At 47.4% G+C, this 19,236-nt stretch overlaps 6 protein-coding genes across 6 annotated transcripts; 3 read left to right on the top strand and 3 right to left on the bottom strand.

Annotated features, from left to right (window-relative positions):
• Window positions 1–1,121: 1,121 nt before the first annotated feature.
• CNBI2910 (hypothetical protein) lies at window positions 1,122–3,293 on the top strand (the record flags this gene model as incomplete). Its single annotated transcript, XM_768257.1, has 3 exons — window positions 1,122–1,431; window positions 1,476–2,100; window positions 2,162–3,293. 3 exons carry the CDS (start codon window positions 1,122–1,124, stop codon window positions 3,291–3,293), a joined length of 2,067 nt encoding a protein of 688 aa, XP_773350.1.
• Window positions 3,294–4,026: 733 nt separating this feature from the next.
• Window positions 4,027–6,119, bottom strand: CNBI2900 (hypothetical protein; the record flags this gene model as incomplete). Its single annotated transcript, XM_768256.1, has 5 exons — window positions 4,027–4,683; window positions 4,743–4,891; window positions 4,944–5,135; window positions 5,184–5,790; window positions 5,844–6,119. The coding sequence occupies 5 exons, from the start codon at window positions 6,117–6,119 to the stop codon at window positions 4,027–4,029; spliced, it is 1,881 nt and encodes a 626-aa protein (XP_773349.1).
• A 947-nt stretch (window positions 6,120–7,066) lies between these two features.
• Window positions 7,067–11,182, top strand: CNBI2890 (hypothetical protein; the record flags this gene model as incomplete). The annotated part of the gene is made up of 11 exons (XM_768255.1): window positions 7,067–7,287; window positions 7,341–8,287; window positions 8,336–8,468; window positions 8,521–8,824; window positions 8,872–9,243; window positions 9,301–9,379; window positions 9,435–9,678; window positions 9,729–9,776; window positions 9,825–10,312; window positions 10,367–10,778; window positions 10,831–11,182. 11 exons carry the CDS (start codon window positions 7,067–7,069, stop codon window positions 11,180–11,182), a joined length of 3,600 nt encoding a protein of 1,199 aa, XP_773348.1.
• Window positions 11,183–11,371: 189 nt separating this feature from the next.
• Window positions 11,372–12,042, bottom strand: CNBI2880 (hypothetical protein; the record flags this gene model as incomplete). Its single annotated transcript, XM_768254.1, has 4 exons — window positions 11,372–11,556; window positions 11,612–11,683; window positions 11,800–11,926; window positions 12,031–12,042. 4 exons carry the CDS (start codon window positions 12,040–12,042, stop codon window positions 11,372–11,374), a joined length of 396 nt encoding a protein of 131 aa, XP_773347.1.
• Window positions 12,043–12,262: 220 nt separating this feature from the next.
• Window positions 12,263–14,252, top strand: CNBI2870 (hypothetical protein; the record flags this gene model as incomplete). Its single annotated transcript, XM_768253.1, has 5 exons — window positions 12,263–12,296; window positions 12,341–12,407; window positions 12,455–12,568; window positions 12,617–13,720; window positions 13,769–14,252. The coding sequence occupies 5 exons, from the start codon at window positions 12,263–12,265 to the stop codon at window positions 14,250–14,252; spliced, it is 1,803 nt and encodes a 600-aa protein (XP_773346.1).
• A 170-nt stretch (window positions 14,253–14,422) lies between these two features.
• On the bottom strand, window positions 14,423–15,086 carry CNBI2860 (hypothetical protein; the record flags this gene model as incomplete). Its single annotated transcript, XM_768252.1, has 5 exons — window positions 14,423–14,496; window positions 14,578–14,656; window positions 14,710–14,747; window positions 14,799–14,846; window positions 14,897–15,086. 5 exons carry the CDS (start codon window positions 15,084–15,086, stop codon window positions 14,423–14,425), a joined length of 429 nt encoding a protein of 142 aa, XP_773345.1.
• Window positions 15,087–19,236: the final 4,150 nt, after the last annotated feature.

The raw sequence follows: 19,236 nt of genomic DNA, 5'->3' as shown, positions 1-19,236 counted from the left end.
TGGCATTGCGTGTAGCCTTAATTTCTGAGCCGCCACGCATGTCGGATCAAAACCGTGTACATGATCTGATAGCAAGAATCATTCCCAACAATCAGTTCCCCTGCCTTTTTCCAAGACCCTTCTCAACTGGCTAACCTCCCTAACCAAGTCCTTTACAGCCTTCTGTAACTCCGTGGTATCTCTGTGTATACCACTCAAAGATTGAACCTGTCCGCTATTGAACATGGAAGTGAAGAACACCCATACAAAGACGGCTATTACCAGCAAAGGGATGTATTGGCCGAGATCGAGTTTATTGCCAACGCCTTGTTCTCTCTTGGGAGGAAGTAGAGGCTGCTCTTCTTCAATATGGGCACTTCGAGATATGTCAGCTGTTGCGTTGAAATAGCTTGAGGAGATACCAACGATTCGTCTTCGGAAACGTTTGGTGAAAGACCAGGCATCCTAAACGAATGGAGTGATGTGATAAATAGAATGAGAAAACAGTCAAATCAATGGGACGGTCGGTGAATTCTGAAAAGAATAACAAAAACAACAATAAAGAAGAAGGAGGGTGGTAAGAAACGAAACAGGATGATATATAAACATTTGTACTTGTCAATTCAGCCTGGACCTATTATTATACATTGCACTAATACGCTCTAATACGCTCTACGTAGTACGAACGCCACATCCGCACTGCATTTACTCAAGTAGTAGTCTTACTTATTAGTTATTAAGGAAGCTGTCAATAGTATATAGACCGTGTTTGCGGTTCGAGGAATAAGCTTCTGGCTTCCGGCTTAGGACCACCATGTCAGCCGGAACTCGGTTTCTGCCCCACTAGCGTACTTCTGCTTTGTATTTCTCTGATCATCACCGTTTCACCACTGATCACCATCAGTCCTCTCGGAAAAGACCGAAGATAGTTATTATCGCTTTTGGCTTTACGTAACAGACATCCTGCCCTCTCACCCTCCTCACAGGTCGCCGACGATTCACACCACGCAATTGTTGTCATTCTTTTCTTCGTCGTTCATTGATTTCCTACCTCCATTGAACCGGGCAGAAACGTACAGAAGGCACCTAAGAGACATATCAAAGGGAAATTCCGGGCTGGGATTTGCAAGCTGACGTTCAACATGCCTACAAGACTCAGTCAACGTTCGGCTCTGGCCCCTACTCGCATCCTCGAACCTAAACGACACTCCTCTGACCAGTCTTTTGGCGGCATTAAACTTCAAATTCGACAGCGTGTACCGCAACTGAGCATCAGCAAGGATAAATTTCGCAATGAATCGCTGAGGACGAAGACATTGGATCAGCAGGAAAAGGAGGACGGCGAGTTTTATTATCAGCAGGAGGATGCGGGCATGCCATCGGAGGCCTACGTGTGCGAGAAGAACATAGCAAAGAAGCCTTCCAGGCCATTTGTTTCGAAGGGGTCTCATCGTGAGTCTATGATTGGTGATGGTAGACTGACGAGCGCTGCTTAGAGCTCAAAGTAATAGCTTCATTGCCCTCTATCTCCACTAGCCCTTCTGCGTTCTCCTTTCCTGAGCAGCCTCTCCGAGAAAGCATTTCAAAATCGATTGACCTTTGGTTTGATGACTTCAAAACAGACTCTTTCATCTCGACATCGACTATCGACAATCCACCACCAACGCCACCGCCCAAGATCACAATTGAGTCGGACGAGCAGCCGACTCCCAAGGCTACACAGGTCGCTTTCAATATCGCTACCGCTGTGCGGGAAGCTCCTTCTATCAATAGCTTCACTGCTAACGGATCTTTCCTGGGCCTTCCAGAAGAAGCGGACATGTTATATAGGAGTAATATTGTTTGGGGCGACCTTGACCACAGCGAGGATCAACAAACGTCTCACAAGAAACTTGCCGCTGCGCAGCACTTGTCTCCCGCGAGTGCAGGTTCACAGAAGCATATAAAAGCTGCCGATTTACGATTTGAAGACGCAGAATCGGAGGCTAGTAGGGCAAGAAACGAGGGAAGTTGCGATCTCAACGACAATACGGAAAAATCGGAGCCGTTGGACAAGCCTTTGCCCCATTTGCCAGATGACAGTGGACCTTCAGAATACAGTATGACTACTTATTCTCAATCGTCAGCAATCATCTCAAAGACAGCTGAATCACCTGAAGTTTTACACTCTCTGAATTCTCAGCCTCTCCCACAGTGGAAATCATCAACACCGCGCAGACTCAGGCATCACACTGTCTCAACTAAATCCTATGAGCATTGCGACGAACCTGAGCAAGGTGAAGAGGAACAAGGCGCGGCCGTCCGTAATCAGACGCGCCATAGTTCGTCTGGATGGGAACCTCCCAGACAGGATGGTGAGTGTGCCCAGGGGGAATTATGGTATCGTCATTCAGCTTATGTCTCGCGTAGCTCAAGTTAAACCAGAGTCGACTAGAGCTAGGCATGGCAAAGCAGGATCGGTATCGTCTACAGCTACAGCCAAAACGATCGGGCAAAGCCATTATCCGGCTGGAAGTACTTTGACAAGGAATCACATCCGCGCAGTGGCCCCTCAGGAAACCTCTCGTTTAGTCATCGACCACAGCATTGCCCCCGCCAAGCCCATTATGGATACAGTGACCAATAGGATCAATAGCGCAAAGGGATCCAAATCAACTCGGGGCTCTTTCGAGCTCAACGATCACGCAGTTGTCCGTGCTAGCACCGCTGAAAATCAGACCATCCACTCTTTGGTAGAAGATGACGATGTAGAGATAATTGGTGATTTCACCTTTGCATCTTCTCGCCGACCTTCCGTATCCTCATCCGTCAAGACCATGGGAACTGTCAGTTTCGCATCTGCCACGGCTGCCCGAGCCCCTCGGATTTCTCTCCGCTCTCCGCATGATCGCAACACGTCTTCTCAAGACTCTCCGGCACAGCACCCAGTTCGCGCGCGCTCTCAATCGGAGGATCCCGTACCGCGCTGCATCTTTGGAATCTCCGCTATATTTTCCCAATCAAAGCCAGGACCAAATAGGAAAGGGCACCGATCAATCCTCGACCCGTTCTCCTCTTTCGATCCACACGTACCTATTGTTCCATGCAAGACTGTCCCCAACGACAACTGGATCTTGATCACCAACACTGCGGAAGATGACATACTTCGACCGGGTTGGAAAGATGTAGAAATGCGATGGGTGGAAGGTGAGAGCTTTGGGGGGTGGATGATGAGGAGGATTCGGGGAGAGTGTTGGAATACGGTAGTGGCGAGAGAGAAAAGGGCTGATGAGCAGCTCAGAATGATGGAGCTGAGGGATGGTAAAGGAGGATAGAATTACGTAGAAGCTCATTTTACATTTTGTTGACACACAAGCGTCGTTTGTAATTCTCTTAGTTCCCGATTTGATATCATGAATGGACACTATCATCGCTATATGAAAATTGCATGAGCACATTGTTCATGATGCATATAATATGGAATATGTGTGAGGGATTGAATCTCCCCCCCCTCAAAAAAATGCAAAAAGAAACTTCCTGTCGGAGAATCGAACTCCGATCTCCCGCGGACGCAGTGGATATGAATCCTCCAGTGACAAGCGAGCATACTAGCCGTTATACGAACAGGAACTTGTTATTGAGCATGTGAAGGGTACAATTATAATCTCTTGCAAAAAAAGACGCTTTCGTCTTCCATCGAATATTCTTTCCCCTCCTCTAGATAAAAGTATGTGCCCTGCGAATAACCACTTACGCATTCGTGTATTTTGAGTTGTCAATGAACAATAGCGCGACGTCTGCTAAGACCCATAAACCTTTGTTGGTCGGATCACTATCGTTCCGCCTTTTGCTTATCGCCACCAATAACTAAATAATTGACGATGATAAATGAGGAGTCTATTTCTTCCCTTAAACTTGATCCGATATGTGCATTATTAGGCTCTTCCAAAGTTTTTTTCTTTATTACTTATATTAGAATATGTCTGTGAATATTCTGTACTAATTAGTGCACGTCACAGATTACGTGTTTTTTGCTACAATTGTAGCAGAAAAGGATTATACATGTTGTCACGCGGTCTTTTCAGCTCGTTGTTCCGCCAACGCTTTGCGTTCCAGCTCTCTCCACCACTCAATCCTTCTCTCATACGCCCTTGATCCAGGCCCTGGGCTGGCTACAATCCTGATACCTTCTTCTTCCAATTCCAATCCCCTCCCTTCATCACCTCGGATTTTCTTTCTCGCCTCTCTACATTCCCTGATTACCGTGTCAAACCCAACCCACTTCCTCTCATCTCCATCAGCTGCTATCACTCGCTCCCATCCCCAACGAGCCTTGTACGCCACTCCGACACTACAGGCATTCCAATCGGCATCTTTCCATTTCCCATCAAGATACTCTACATTCTTACACACCTTTGTCGATAATACATCCGCCATCAAACTCAAGATAGTACGGTTAGCGCTGGCTCCGCCCGTGGCGTATACCTTGGTCAAACGAGGTAGGAAAGCATCGACATTGGGAGAGGAAGGGTCGTATGGGGTGGAAGAGTCGTCAAGGATGACGGAGGCGCGGGAACGGTAATTGAAAAGTTGGGATTCGAGGAGGGCGAGGGCTTCTTGCCTGATGTCTGGGAATTGGTCGACCTTTTTAGCAGCTGGTACTTCGAAGAGCGTCCCAGCAGTAGGTTCGGTTATGTATTTGTAGATACCATGTGCACCGTGTGGCTACGCTCGTTAGCCCTGTATAGCAAGTCCATTCATGTAAGTGGTCATTGTGAACTTACCACGATATCTGGGAGAAGCCACCAGAAGGCTGTACGAGAAGGAAGGTCGATGACTGACTTGGGGCGTAGTTCCTCAATTGCCGCATTAAACTTGTCCCATGATCCATCAAAGTAGAGATCTCGCACATGTTGTCGGGTAAGAGAGCCATCTACGAAATATCAGTATCTTGACTTCAAGAGCGAACAAGAGCATCTGCTCACTCTTATAAACGATCATGTTGAAATATCTCAGAGGTTCTGCTCCTTGTCTGTTTTGATCGTCTTGCTCACTAGGAGGTGCTATCTGAGCCGGGTGAAAGAATGCGTGGTAGTCGGGATCAGGGTGGTAGGCGCTTGTGGAAATGAGGACAACATCAGAAGTGCCAAGAGAGACTAGACCTTCACTTTCGCGTACTTTAGGCGGTCAGCGATGTGACAATCTGCGAAACAGTGTGGACTTACAAGTCAAGCTCAAAAATGTAGCTGGATTGTCCCCGGTGCCAGGGAACACACAGCATTCTGAACTGAACCCGTACCGATCAACAAACCATTTGCCTATACGCCCCACAACCCTACCTCCATCCGTCTCCACTGTCCCTAGTTTCCTGGAAAGCTCTGCCGCCCCATCATCACCAGCGATTGCCTTCAGCAATTCCTGATTCCACCCTCGCTGTTTTCTGTTCATAGTCCACAGATTCATCCCGCAAGCATCACTTTCGTCGATCCCCTTGACTTCGCCATCCAAGCAGAGCAGAGTGGTCACTGAGTTACTGACAAGGCCAATTCGGTCAGTCTGATCGTATGCGACAGGATCGACCCGCTTGAAACGCATGATTTGGGCACCAGTGAATCGTTCATATGCTCGAGAACCAGTAAGCTGTGCAAGTGCAGCTGGGCCACCAACGGCGGCGTCGAGTGCCTGACATTCGGCAGTGGTGGAGGAATCTTGCCAGTTGGGGATAATAGGTCGAGAAAAGGCTTCGACGAGCTGTGAAGATAAGGGCAATGAGGAATTTAGAGAAGCAAGGATCTTTGGGGAAGTTTTAGACCAGTAAACGGAAGCATGTTGCTGTGGTTTTATCAGCGATGATCAAAAGACTACTTAGCAAAGAAAGGACTTACCTGTCCGGCGGCTGCGACGCCTCGAATATCGTCGACTTTCCAGCCGGCGATTTTGATCTTGTCAAAAAGCAAATCCATCGCTCCGACCAGCATCATTACTGGCGAATGAACTTGACCATCTGAGCCGAAATGTACACCTCCTTTTGTACCGAATTGAGGCAAGTCCGAGTCAAAGTGGATGGCACATTCGGCGACTACATCCAGGTTGACTGAGAGTAGCGAAGCTTTGAGGGATTGCGTGGATGCGTCGAGGCCAAGGAACAGAGGAGATGTCATGGTGATTTGGGCATGAGAAAGCTAATGATGAGTTTTGATGGTTTCAAGAATCAAGAGTTCAGAAAATGTTTATATATCGTTCAAATTTCCGCATTCAGCAGATGAACCGGCAGAGGAAGTCCAGATGAGCCGGAGACGCCATGGGGTGGCTTGCCCTCGAAGAGATGAGCGAAAATGTTAATGAGGGATGCCTTTCATGGAGTATCCAAGGGATAGATACAGTTTTGCGGGGGCAGAACATACTAACGAGCGTCAAAATCTATTGGTGTAACTCAGCTGGTGTTTCGGACGCCGCGGCACACCCTACCGTTATCCCTGTCACTTTTGGCAAACGGTTTTTGTCTGAAGCTGAGGTATGAAGCCATGAAGAGGGACGGTGCAATGTTCGACCGCAACAATTGGACACTGCTGTTTGATGGCTTCAAGCCAGTGCCTTGTTCTGACGCCGCTTCATTCGATGGTTAAAAATATATGACAAGGCATGGGAGCGGCCCGGTGTTTGGGTTTTGTCTGGATTTGCAGCGGATGAGCGGAGAGGAGATAAGGCCGCTTGAGTAGGTAGATTAGAATAATGGTTGCATCTTATGGACATTGCTTCTTGCCCGGCATGGTCAGTTTACCATTTTTGGTAGCAGGGCAGCTGCATATATGAAAATTCATCGAACCGGCAGCGAATGAACGAAACAGACGATGGATTTGTTTGGTACATTAGGCGTGCGAGAAGAGCAGACATTTCTTCGTGCCTAATGATACACTCTCCAGAAGCACTCTCGGTGTAGTCATTTTGTCTTGGCCTTTGTTTCTATTATCTCTTTCCATTCCTCCTGTCTTGCATATTCCCACTACGGCCCCATCTAGCTCCCTCCATCCTCTCGCGCTATGGATCATATTGAATTATAGGGTATCAAGAGAGGAACAAACCATCGTAGGCTGGTCCGCTCTCAAAAATGGCTTCGGCTCCCATTGCCTCGGCATCGGAACAGCCTTTGACATCCACAAACCCCCAACTAGGACCAGAGCCATACTTTACATACCCCACGCCCACTCCAGATCAACTAGAAGAAGAGCTTCCGCCTTATTTTGAGAATGAGAATGTTTCATTAGGGTTAGTTCTGGATCGGTTCGCTCGAAAAGGGAACCATGATCTCAGAGTGCTCCTTGGCGAAGTGTAAGTGGAGCCCATCTTTGCCTTCCCATTGTATATTGATCTATTGGATGTAGTCTTCCTCAACTTTCCATTCGTGAACGACCAAAACCTATAATAGAATATGCTAAAACCACCCGACAAGCACTCCTCAAATATCTCGCTGTCCTTCGATGGAAGACCTCTGTCGACATTGCATCTACAAGCACCGGATCATCCGTCGCGAACACAGCAGGTCCAGCATCTTTTCCTACGCCCCATTCCAATAATGATCCCAATGACAACTCTCCAGATGCCTTCGCAGGAAAAGGCAAAAGCAAGACTCAAGCGGATGAATCGGTCATCAAGGGCAAAGTGACAGATGCAAAACGAATTGCGCACTTTATGGAACATCAAAATCAGCAACATGAAGTAGCAATCGAGCATGTCAAGCATGTCACCAAAGTAGTAGAAGGCTTGCGTGAAAGGAACCCCGACCTCCTTACAGCCTTATCCCTCCTCGCTACCGGCACCTACAATCGTCTTCCCGCATCGCTTGTCGACCCTTACTTACCCAAACCAGTTTTAACAAATTCTGCCATTCTTAAAGTCCTCCGTCGGCTCAATCGTCAAATCAGATACCGCCTTCGCTGCCTCGACTATCTTCCTCCAGAGCTCATTGTTGAAGATATAAAAGATGGTCGGATGTACGCCCGAGGGGATGGATGGAGAGCGGAACTTACAGTTGTCGGATTTGAGGATACTAGCCGATGGTGGTTGACAGGAGTAGAGTGGGGCTGGAAGGCAAAGGAGAAGGGCGTGGATGACCCTGGAGGCAGGGTCACCAAGAAATTTACCGGCGAAGAAAGACAAGGGATCTTAGATATTGCGAATGGCGAAGTTTTACCTCCCAGAGAATTACCTGAGAATGAAATGGAGGTGGATACGGTCATAACAGAGGATCCCCAGGTGAAGAAGAGTGAAGTGGTCGAAGTAGTCAAGAAGACTGTTGATGCGCCGTTAGTAAGGGTATACAATTTGCTTCGTGAGTGTTCCTTTCTTCTTTTGGAAAGAGTAACTAACAGCATTACAGAACACTTGTCATTATCATATCGGCTAGAAGTGTTGTTCACCCAAGCAATTGCTCTTAGTCAGGGCAAGTGGAGAGGGCAACTCATTCCTGAAATGGATCGCGAGGATAAGACTTTACGATTGAAATACTGGCTGTAAGTGCCGATATGCAAGGAGGTTTAACTCTTAATCTGATACCTTTTAAAGCCGTGAAAGACCCATGCAAGTACAGCGTCAAGACTCCACTTCCATTAAACGTCCTCAAGCACCGGCAACTCTTCCCGCATCTCGTCAGACAATGGTGGGCGGCATCATCCACATTACTCTGGCGGAAAAGACGACTCCTCGTTCCGAATTGGATAACCTCCTGAGCGATATAGCATGCGGTGGACTCGTTCCAAGCGAGAGGGTGCTGAGATTGGAATTAAATGTCAAATGGGTTGTTGATGAAGCTGGTGTAGGCGGAGGATTAAAATCTGGTGACGTTATGGACAACAGCATGCTTCATTTGGTACGTGATCGTTGTAAATTTCATCTCAGCTACTAACTTAACGGCAGGATCCCGATGCTCTAAGCGTCGAAGATCTGCTTCACGTCTGCACCCGTACCCATGCCTCTCATCTTACCCGCTCCCATGGCACCTCCCTCCTCACATCGCCCCGCTTCCTCAATGCTTCTTCCGTTCAACCTTCTCTTCAAGAATCCACCGATCCATCCGCCCGTCCGCTTACTCTTCGAGTACCTTTACCTTCCCGCTACGCCGTTTCTCATCTGCTTATCGGCGTCTCTTCCTTCAGTGGGCTGCTGGAAGTCGAGGATGAAGGTGCAAAGGGAAATGATGCTAGAGCAGAAAGGGCGGCTATGAGCATGAAGAGTGTGAACGAGGGCAAGACAAAGCTGGTTGATGATATCACCAGGCTGACGACTGCCGTAAGTTCGGTCAACAAATGGTTCATAAACGTCAAATACTGATCTTCACGGATACAGATTGTTGTAGAAAACATCGAGGCTCAAATGAGACAACTGGGATGGAAGCCTACCCGCCAAATTGCTTTACGTCTTAAAGGTATGTTCCGCGTTGTCATTACTATTCAATTTGGACATTTCTGACATTTTTACAGATCTTATCAAAGCAGACCTTCACCCAGTCACCACAGTCTTTGTTCCTTTGGCCTCCTCGCCCAACCACTACTTTGTCACCAAAGCCGTCCAGAATGGGATAGTTTTTGAGCTTCTCAAGGTTGCCAAAGTACCCAACGAGAATGGGTTAGGAATGAAATATATGGTAGGAGATAGAACGATGATGGATTTAGGTAAGTTGAAGGCGAGAAGAAAAAGTGGAGATGATAAACTGCAGCGGTCTGCGTGAGTTGCCTCGCGTTAAGTGCCATACTCCCTGCTGACATTCATTGTAGTTTTGAGGTCCAAAATAAAGACCTAAAGGACCTATTCATCCTGTCCAAGTAAGTTGCGCATTGAACTCCTCATCTTCAAATCTAACGCGCACGTAGCGCTCTCGTTGCCCAGACTATCGTCGAACAGCAACTCAAAGATCGCTCCATCCCTTACATCCAACAGTTCCCACCGACCGCCGGTCCCGCATCTCCCAAGTCTACTTCGCCTCTTGCGGGTATGGTCCCCACCATTTGCGTGGATGTGCGAGACTTACTTCGTGCCGGCCGTGGAGGCGGAAGTGCAGCGATGGAAGTGGCTATGCCTAAAGTGTGGTTGCAAATCGAAGGATGGTGGGAAGGCGGGAAGTGTGAGGTGGTTACCATTGTGGTATTGAGACATCAACCATCGACTGTGGCTCCTGGGACTGTGTCACAGGAGGGTGAAGACGAAAAGGACAGGGGGGAAAGTGCAAAGGCTGAAGGGATATCGTTCGACCCAAAATCATCCATTGTAAGATTTAGAGCGAAGGATATCTCAAGATGTGTGCCAGCATTTTTGGAGCAATGGGAGAGGCTGAGCAAGGTCATTGTCGTTGCTGGCGAAGGTAAACAGATTATTTCCTGCAGTGCAAACCAACCACTAAAATATGTTCCCTTAGTGAGCCGCCTAAACAAAACGGAATCCTTCAAAGATGTCAAGATACTTTCCTTCGACCTCCGTACAGCAACTCTGCAGTATGCTCCAGGTCACAATGCGTCAATAACCTATAGTCCAACAGACGACTCATATCGCATCACATTCTTCCTCTCATCCCCGTCTTCTGACACCGACAGAAACCCCCACGAACTCGTTGCTCCCCTGCTCAGCGCCAGACTCAACGAGCTCACATCGACTGGTATTGCTGGCGAAAACAAACCAAAAGGCCAAGTAGGGAGGGAGTTTATGGGGCTGCTAAAAAATACACTGCCCGTGTTGAAGATTGGCAAAATTTTGGAAACAAAAATGGGTTGGGGTGTGGTCGTCCTTGGAGTAGCGAAATATAGGCTGATTAAGGACCATAACGGTAAAAGGTTAGTATCATGTGCATTGTTGCATCATGGAACCGAGCTGATTGCGGGGTAGATTCTCAGTGGATGTTACACTTTTACCTGATCTGGAGCATTACCTTATCCAAGACGGGGCGACCCCTCGAGGTCCAGATCACGTCGTAGACGTGTACACCGGACCCCTTACTTCCCTAGAGATGGACAAGGTTGTCCATGCAGTCTTTGATGCCGAAAAGAGCGTCTCTCTTGCAGAAACTGGTGACGAGAAGGGTCAAGGCAAAAAGAGACACGTACCACCAGTGATGAAGCTCGATCAAGGGAAGAGTCTCGTATGCGAGGTGGCCAGGTTTGAAAGGGTACTTAGAAAGGTGATGGAAGAGGCCAGCAAGGTGATGGGTCTTGGAAATAACATGGAAATGGATAGTTAATTGGGTAGAAATCATTTGTTTAGAACAGTTCAGTGTACAGATAATTGCATGGGCATTGCGGATATGTATCCACCGTATGGAATCAGGTCAGCAGTCATTCACTTTTAATCCAGTGACGCAATGGAAGTTCTCATATCGATATTAACCCAAGGCAGAAGAAGACGTGTGCAATAATAATACATCTTATCTCTACATTATTACTGTTGGAAAGGGTTTTCGATTTCTAAATGATTGTCGCATGTTAACACTTTTGCTTTGGCCGTTTCGGATGGATTTAAGAAACGACTTGCCTGATGATCCGTCCGTTGGGCTAACAAGGACAATATTGGGGCCACGGAGAACGACTAATCCAAGACTTCGTGTAGGTCGGCCATCTAGACAGCGTTTCACTCAGCAAGGCGTTCACACATCATAGATATGTCCACTCACCCTCATACTCCTCAACTACATCATCCATGACCAAGTTCATAAGTTGGTCATAGCCTTTCAAGATACCAGTAGCTACGAATCCACCATATTAATTACACCCCTCAGCATTTCCCAGAAAATCATTGAGCGGCCCACAGCCCCGCCATTCTATTTTCCACAATTCCCTCTTGGTGAAGATTATGACTCACCTTCTCGTCCACCCATAAATTTAACTCTGATACTCTTGTCGACAAACTGAGCCAAGTTGAGAATTGATTCTCGCTTCTTGCGTTCACCTCCTTGGTTACCACCACCACGAGCTCCGCCTCGGCCACCCTAAAGACCAAAGTATCAGTTAAGGCTCATTCACGCTGTGCTCTTCCTCGGAAAGTCGGGAAAGTCGACAATTGTCGCCTATATATTTGAGAATAGCTACTCACTCTTGAAGACATAATGGGTAGATTATGAGGGTGATAGGAAGTAGAGAAAGAGATATGGTTTTGTTGACGGAATGAGCACTGTGGAAAGAGAAGGATGGATTTGCCATTAATCAGGCTCATTAATTCCGGAAGTTATCAGGGTCATTTTGTATATCCTCTTTCCACGCACCTCATGCCAGGGTCACAATACAATTTCTCGTCTTAACCTATACTTCTTCCTACCCGTATAACAATGTCTACGGATCAAGTCGACGTCTCATTCAAGGGTAGGTTCTACGCTGTACTGTGGCAAGTGTTAACTATTTTGAAGTCCTCAGTCTCCTTAGCAAAGAGCGCGCCGTCTACGGCTTGCGAAATGGTGACCATGAGCGATACAGGTAAATCATACAGTTCAAGCACGAAATTAATTCCTAATATACAACAGACGACACTGCTCCAACAAGGTCCATCGACTTCGCCAAGTTACCGGTACCACTTGTGGGAAAAAGACATACAAGGCGCCTTCCAAAATAGAAGTCGAGAGCGTCAAGGATGTTCGGTATGTACACATCCGCTGTCATCCACTCGCTCGCTAACGATCATCCAGTCAACTTCAGCTGTTGTTATTCTTAGCCGAACGAGCTCTCGCTCACTCTCACGAGCTTAAAAAGAACAAAAACCATTCAAAGAAGGACCAGCTCTCTTGGCTCAGACAAGCCTTCAAAGTCTCTACCCAGCTCTACTTTTTGGTCCAATCTCTTTCCGCGTCATCCTCAGACCTTCCCGGTCGCGTGGATGCTAAGACTCTCGGGGAGATCACTATCTACCATCTCACCATCCGTTCGGAATTGTCATTTGAAAAGTCTAACTGGATCGAGTCGCTCACCGACCTTGCCTGCCGCCGAAAGCTGCTCACGACTCTTGGAGAAGGCGCCAAGGACTCTTATGATGAAGCTCTTGCCAATGAGTTTATCGACTCCCACGATCCTTTGATTAGGTATTGCGCCTACAAGCTCGGTCGAGCGGAGTCTCACGATATTGAAGGTGTCATGGCCGATATCGAGCCCGAAGTCCTCGAGGAGGCTCTTCCTGGGATGTCGCAGCTTCTTGAAAGTTTGAGGACGGAGACTGGTGTGGAGGAGATGGAGGAAGGTAGGAGAAAGCTGGAGGATGTCGAGTTTGCAGGTGAAAAAGTCGAGTTGCGAAATGCGGAGATTGTAGGTGTGATGGTGCGTGTGCAGGATGCGCTCTCCAAATTGGGCGATGGTAAAAGTAAAGGTGCTAGGGGTATGAAGCGATGGGATCGCGTTCTTAGTGTGCTTGGAGAGGCTGAGGGCGTTGCTCGAAAATTGCTCGAGGATAACGAAGCCAACGGTGCCTCTTCTTCCCTTCGATCAACGAGAACCGCGCAGTCCCTCGCCCTTGCCCACCAGTACATTATCTATCTCCTCCTTACCCACCGGATCCGTCGAGATCTTGCTTTGGTAGAAACCCTTTCCTCATCTCCTGTGCCCAAAGACCCGACTCAGTTTAAGGTACAGGGCGGAAAGGCTAAGTTGGAAGAGGCTGTTAAGACTCTTGGAGCGGTTGTCAAGCTTTATGGCACTATGTTGCAGAGCCTGAAACAGGCGGCCGAGCTCAGTGTGGTTCAAGAGAAGGAGGGTGTGAGAAGCGGTGTTGAGGGGCTGGAAGCCTACTTCCATGCCATCAGGTATGCCGTTTTGCTGAGCATGATTGAACAGAGCTAACATCTCATCAGATGCTACAACCTCGCTCGTTTACATTGCATCCACCCCGACCCTTCATACTCTTCCGCTGTTCAGCTCCTCTCCAATGCTTCCCTCTCTCTTCGTCAAGCTCAAGATTTCCTCGCTTCTCCCGTCGACGAACCTATCGTCTCCGTCCCTGCCGAAGACCTTTCTTCTCTCTCCAAGAACATCAGCGCCCTCGAAAAGGCTTCCAAGAGGGGACTCTTCGGCCGGTCTGTTGAAAAGCCCGTCTTTTTCGATATGGCTTTCAACTATATTGACCTCCCTATTGATGAACTGCAGCGCTTGGCGGGTAATGGAGAAAAGGTACAGGTGGCTACTGTAAAGACGCAAGAGAAGGAGGTGGAGATAAAGCCTGTGGAGAATATGAAGAAGAGCAGAGATAGCAGGGAGACAACTCCTGCGGTGGATAGTCAAGAAGAGAAGCAGGAGGGCAAGAAGGGCTGGTTGGGCGGTTGGTTCGGAAGAAAGTAGTAAAAAAAAGAGTATCTCGGGATATAGTAAATGCATGGATGTAATATATTATTAACACGAAAACCCTCGAAATGGATTGACAACATAATATGACAAAAATGAATGGAGAGTTAGTCCCATTTAACCTGAGTTGATCCCTCGTCAACTACTAGAAACAACTACTGAGGACCCTAACTCACCTCGGGGTCAAGCTTGAACTTCTCATACGCCTCTCGGTTGAAGAACGACAATTCAGTCTCATTTTCTGACAAAGATGGTAAGAAATGGCGGAGATGGTAAGAGACGGTAAGTACAAAGGCAGTTTTGAGCAAACAGGTCAACTGACGAGCACCAACCTCCTCGAGGGTCTTGCTAGGATCTAAGATCCACTCATCGTGGTCGAGGTTAATGATAAGATTTTGTGTCTTCGGTCATCATTCAGCATATATTAAGATTAGATATAGGAGAGGGAATAGACCTTGTGGCCATGGGCAACAGTGTAGAGCTTCATTGTGTCTACGCCATGTTAATTTCCCTTCGACTAAACACGTAACATCAATGACATACCAAGGACAAGGTTTCTGTAAGGCTTGAACCCAGCACCTTTCTTGACCTCTACATTTCCGTCAACGTTGTCATTCATAGCCAACCTTGAAAGCTCTCACCTTCCCTAACGAGATTCATTAAAGCCTCAACAGTCAACGTCCTGAGATCCAAGTTCTTCAAAACAACACTCTTCTGAGTACGGAACTCGAAGCTCTTGATGACGCGGACGGTGAGGGTAGCGTCTGAGATGGGGTGAAGCTCTGTGGCGAGCGGTTCATGATGTTCAAGGTAGGATGCAGGGGCGGACATGGTGTATGGGATGACCAGATGCTGCGTTACAGAGATAATGAAGAGGGCGACGAAGGACGAACGAGAGAGGGAAATTTCCGGGTCAACACTCCCCAGGCACCACCACAGTTCCGTCATCAATCACCACGCAATCATCCTTTTCTTTCTATCTTTTTTCTATCTTTCGTTGTCATTTGCATACGCAGCATCCGAACTTGTTATATTCAAAATATCAACCTGCCGAATTAACAACGTCCAATATATCTTATCAAGGTCGAATAAAAAATAAATAAATGTACATGAAGCCCAAAAGTAATAGAGTCGATTGTGATGACGAGCATCATTTTGGGCCTCATAAAACGACGTTCGCAACATTAGGTGGATCGAGCTCAAAGTACTTTGGATTAATGTCAGAGGATATGGTTATGGATGGCACAGTGAAGAAAGCAGAAACGCATCCTATAATATCTCATCACTCAGCTCAATATTTTATGAGAAGCACCAAACTTACCAATTTTAGAGACTCACACTTCTAAACTAACAGAACCGGGGGCAACGATCTCCCGCCACAAGAGGACTAGTGTTGTATAGTTCACAGCTAGGTGCGTATCTCAAAGGCGTCAGCTTGGAAGAGGAATTGGACCGCAAAGGTTGGGATTGCCGCCTGGGGACAATACCGCTACCACAACGCTCCATATCACTTTCAGATGATGAGGCTACGATCGGACAAACGTTCTTTTTGTAGGTTCTGACTGGATCGTCTGGCAATTCCTTGGGACATTGATCCTTCGGATCATGCTTGGTATATAGGGCTAAAGGAAAGGTAATCAACAGAATTTTGAGAATTGTCAGGGGTGATGATGATCTCCGGTATAGAACTGGTAGAATCGTCCGATCCAGTGGGCGAATCTGGGGGCAAGCGGGGATTATCCAGGAAATAGAAGGCCGTATCAAGAGTAGTATGTAGTCGGAGGAGAGTCGTAGGGTTAAGTAAAGTATTTGAGGTTTCATTGGGTGAGGAGATTAACGTAGAGACCATTGATCGATCCCTGGAGATGAGTTCATCTTCCGACATGTGGCCGTACATGGAAAAGAATGACGTGACGGAATCCGTCTTGGCGTGTTAATCTGCCCTTGTGTGCTTACAGCTTGAAGGGTTGATCCCACCAAATAAGGGAATGGGATGATCCTTGTCAAGCACACCTTCTTGAGTGATAAAAGAAGATCTATCAGCGACGGTATCAAGGCCAACAGTCGGAATTGATGTATCAGACTGCGACTTATTGGGTAGATAGTGAGCAGAGAGTGCTTTCATGCATGGCCTTGTCGAAAATGAATACTATCAGGTCTGATAGGAGGGAGCGACTTCAACTTGTCGGTGACGCCAAGATAATTGAACGTACGGACGACTTGGACCTTGGTTGGTGAGATGTAAAAATGGTCCTCCACGTGAGACGTATGGGAAGTGGTGGGGGTGTTTGGTCGGTGAAAGGTCTGATCCGATTCTCCGGTGATGCTGTCCGTGTGGGAAACAGGTGGGGAGGATGGGTAGGAGCAAGTGTTAACTTCTCCGGCGAGGTGCGAGTTTTGAATAGTTTCACCACGGACGTAAGACTTATGGTCAATGTTTATGCCCTTTGAAGGAGAGTAAACAGATAAATTTACTTTCTCACCCATCTTGACATCCAATACAGCTCATCAGCCCATACTCCAAATGATCTGCAGATGCGGCACTCACCTGTTCACTAGGGCCAAGGTCGAGCATAACGTTCAACAAGCTGACGTCCTTCTTCATCTTCTCCACGTCACTAACAGCAGTAAGATGGGCCAACATAGTAGCCTTAAGGTTGAGAGGAGGGGTGTCCTTCTATAACAGGGAGATAAAAAGAAATTACAAGGCCCAAAAATGCAGAAGGTATACATACTCATTCGGTATTATACAGTGTATTGATTGACTTGTTGGGGGTTATGAATGAAATGCTTGAATAGCAGTCAATCATCGTCTATGCATTATGAACATGAGTCAAATAATTAATAAAGATGCTTATTACTCTATTTAGCGGGTTCATTATGTCTCCCATAGCTTTGCAACTGTCCGTAATAGTACGTTTCAGATGTCCAAACAGCAACTCCAAAGCGCAAATAGTAAATTGATCACCCCACATATTCTCATCACTTTCAACCTTCTTCAAGCACTGATCATAGTCTGAGACATAACCGTGCATGGGGTTCAGACTCTCGCTCATCCGACATTGATGATTGTAGCTAACAGCAAGGATAGCCCTAGCATCAGGCTGTCTCATCCTGTCTGCCACTTTCCTTCTCAACTGCCAAACATCGTCATCTGTTGCACGCCCCATGTAGGCCATCAGGAATACCCGGTACGGGCAATGCCCATCCCTAGCAGTCCAATTTGTTCTTGCTATGGGAGGAGTGGTGTCCAGCCACGTGCATTGACCATTAGCTGGTCGACTGAACATTGGTGGGTACCGCAGGATTCTGGCCAGTGATGTGTGGGGATTGGATGACAAAGGTTGAAGAGAATGAGGCAGGAGGGATGAAGATTGAGGAGAATGAGACGGGAGTGACTGAGGTTGAGGAGAATGAGACGGGAGTGACTGAGGTTGAGGAGAATGAGACGGGAGTAACTGAGGTTGAGGAGAATGAGACAGGAGGGGAACAGAAGGGGTAACGGCTGGTTCAGCGATGGCAATGATTGAGGATGGTTGCTGAAAATTAAAAACTGTATCGTCATCAGGCGGTAATCCCACCAATGAGCGGCACAGACGACCTTCCTCAATCAGGTGTGCTATCCAGTATTGGGATGGTACAAGTTCCATTGAAATTTTACACTTCCGGACCTTGCAACGCAACCGGAATCTCACCTTCCCTCCTGCATTTCGAAGCCCATGCCATTCACTGGAATCACCCACCAGACAAGGAATTTGAATCCCCCCTTCCTTGAAACTGCGCATCAATTCGAGCATTCTCTGCAGAGTCGGGTAATAGAGCCCTGGGGACATCCGCCAAACTGGTTGAGGCTGGAGGGCGAGACGGGTCATACTGTACTTGGCGATTGGGCTTCTTGAAGTCTTCAGCCTTGGCGTAGAGGGCTTCCCAAATAGTACTGTCAGAACGGCACTGTCAGAACGGCTGATCATGTTGAACTGGTATTCACTCAGCACCTTCGTACAAATAGTCTCAGAGAGCAGTGTACAAGATAGTGATGAGGAAAGACCAGAAAGCCACAAAAGAGAAGATTGAAGTAGGGTATAGAACCTGAACGAACAAGACCACGTAGTCATCTATCTAGACGAGCAGCTAGACTAACCCTATCAGATCAATGCTCGGCCAATGAGACTCACGTTTAGCAAGCTGCTCCTCGGTTTCAAAGATAAAGACACCAAGCTTCTCGAGTGGACTCGAGTTGGTCAAGAATCCTCCCAGCTCCCCCAAGTGTCGATATCTTTTATATTGTCCGAATTACCGAGCCTCGAGAGTTGGTCAGGTATGGTAGGTCTATGTTCTTTCTCTACTCCTCTCGAACGTTGACTCATAGATGCTATGTGACAGATAGCGTCATGTCAAACGAGACGAGTAACAGTCTCACAACATCTCCTATCTCGCTGAGCAGAGGTGGCAGCAGGAAGCAATGCATAGGTTACAAAAGAGAGCGCTAAGGAACAGACTTACCTTTATCATAGCCAGCTCACATGCCCTTCTACTCGGTATCATGCCACCCATTGTGCTTATCCTGCGCTGTGCTTCTATAACATCATATATCTAATGTTTGCGCCGCCATTGAAAGTCGAACAAATGGGTCGGTGAAGTAGGCGAAAGTAAAGATGGTAGTGAGGATGATGAAAGAATAGGCGAAGGAGTGTGGAAGGTGGAGAAGGTGGAGAATGAGCAGCGGTGAACCTATACAGTCGTTAGCACTATTGCAACCAGTGAAGAGATAGGCTATCAGGCTCACGATAGAAGAGACTGCGTATATGTGAGTGTTGTATCCGGCTAGGAGGATAAGTATGGCCTTACCTGCATATTTCCCTCCATTCACAGCGTATGCCCTCCACACCAACACCTAAGGTCGATATCGGCATAACCAGGACCAGGTCCGCCTACCCAAAAATATTTGAGAAAAAACAGTTGGCGCATGTCCGTTCTATAG

The sequence above is a fragment of the Cryptococcus neoformans genome, chromosome 9 (genome assembly GCF_000149385.1).
Source record: "Cryptococcus neoformans var. neoformans B-3501A chromosome 9, whole genome shotgun sequence".
In the NCBI taxonomy this organism is placed as follows: Eukaryota; Fungi; Basidiomycota; class Tremellomycetes; order Tremellales; family Cryptococcaceae; genus Cryptococcus; species Cryptococcus deneoformans.
The sequence above is the reverse complement of the archived record's forward strand: the minus strand, read 5'-3'. Positions and strand labels throughout refer to the sequence as shown.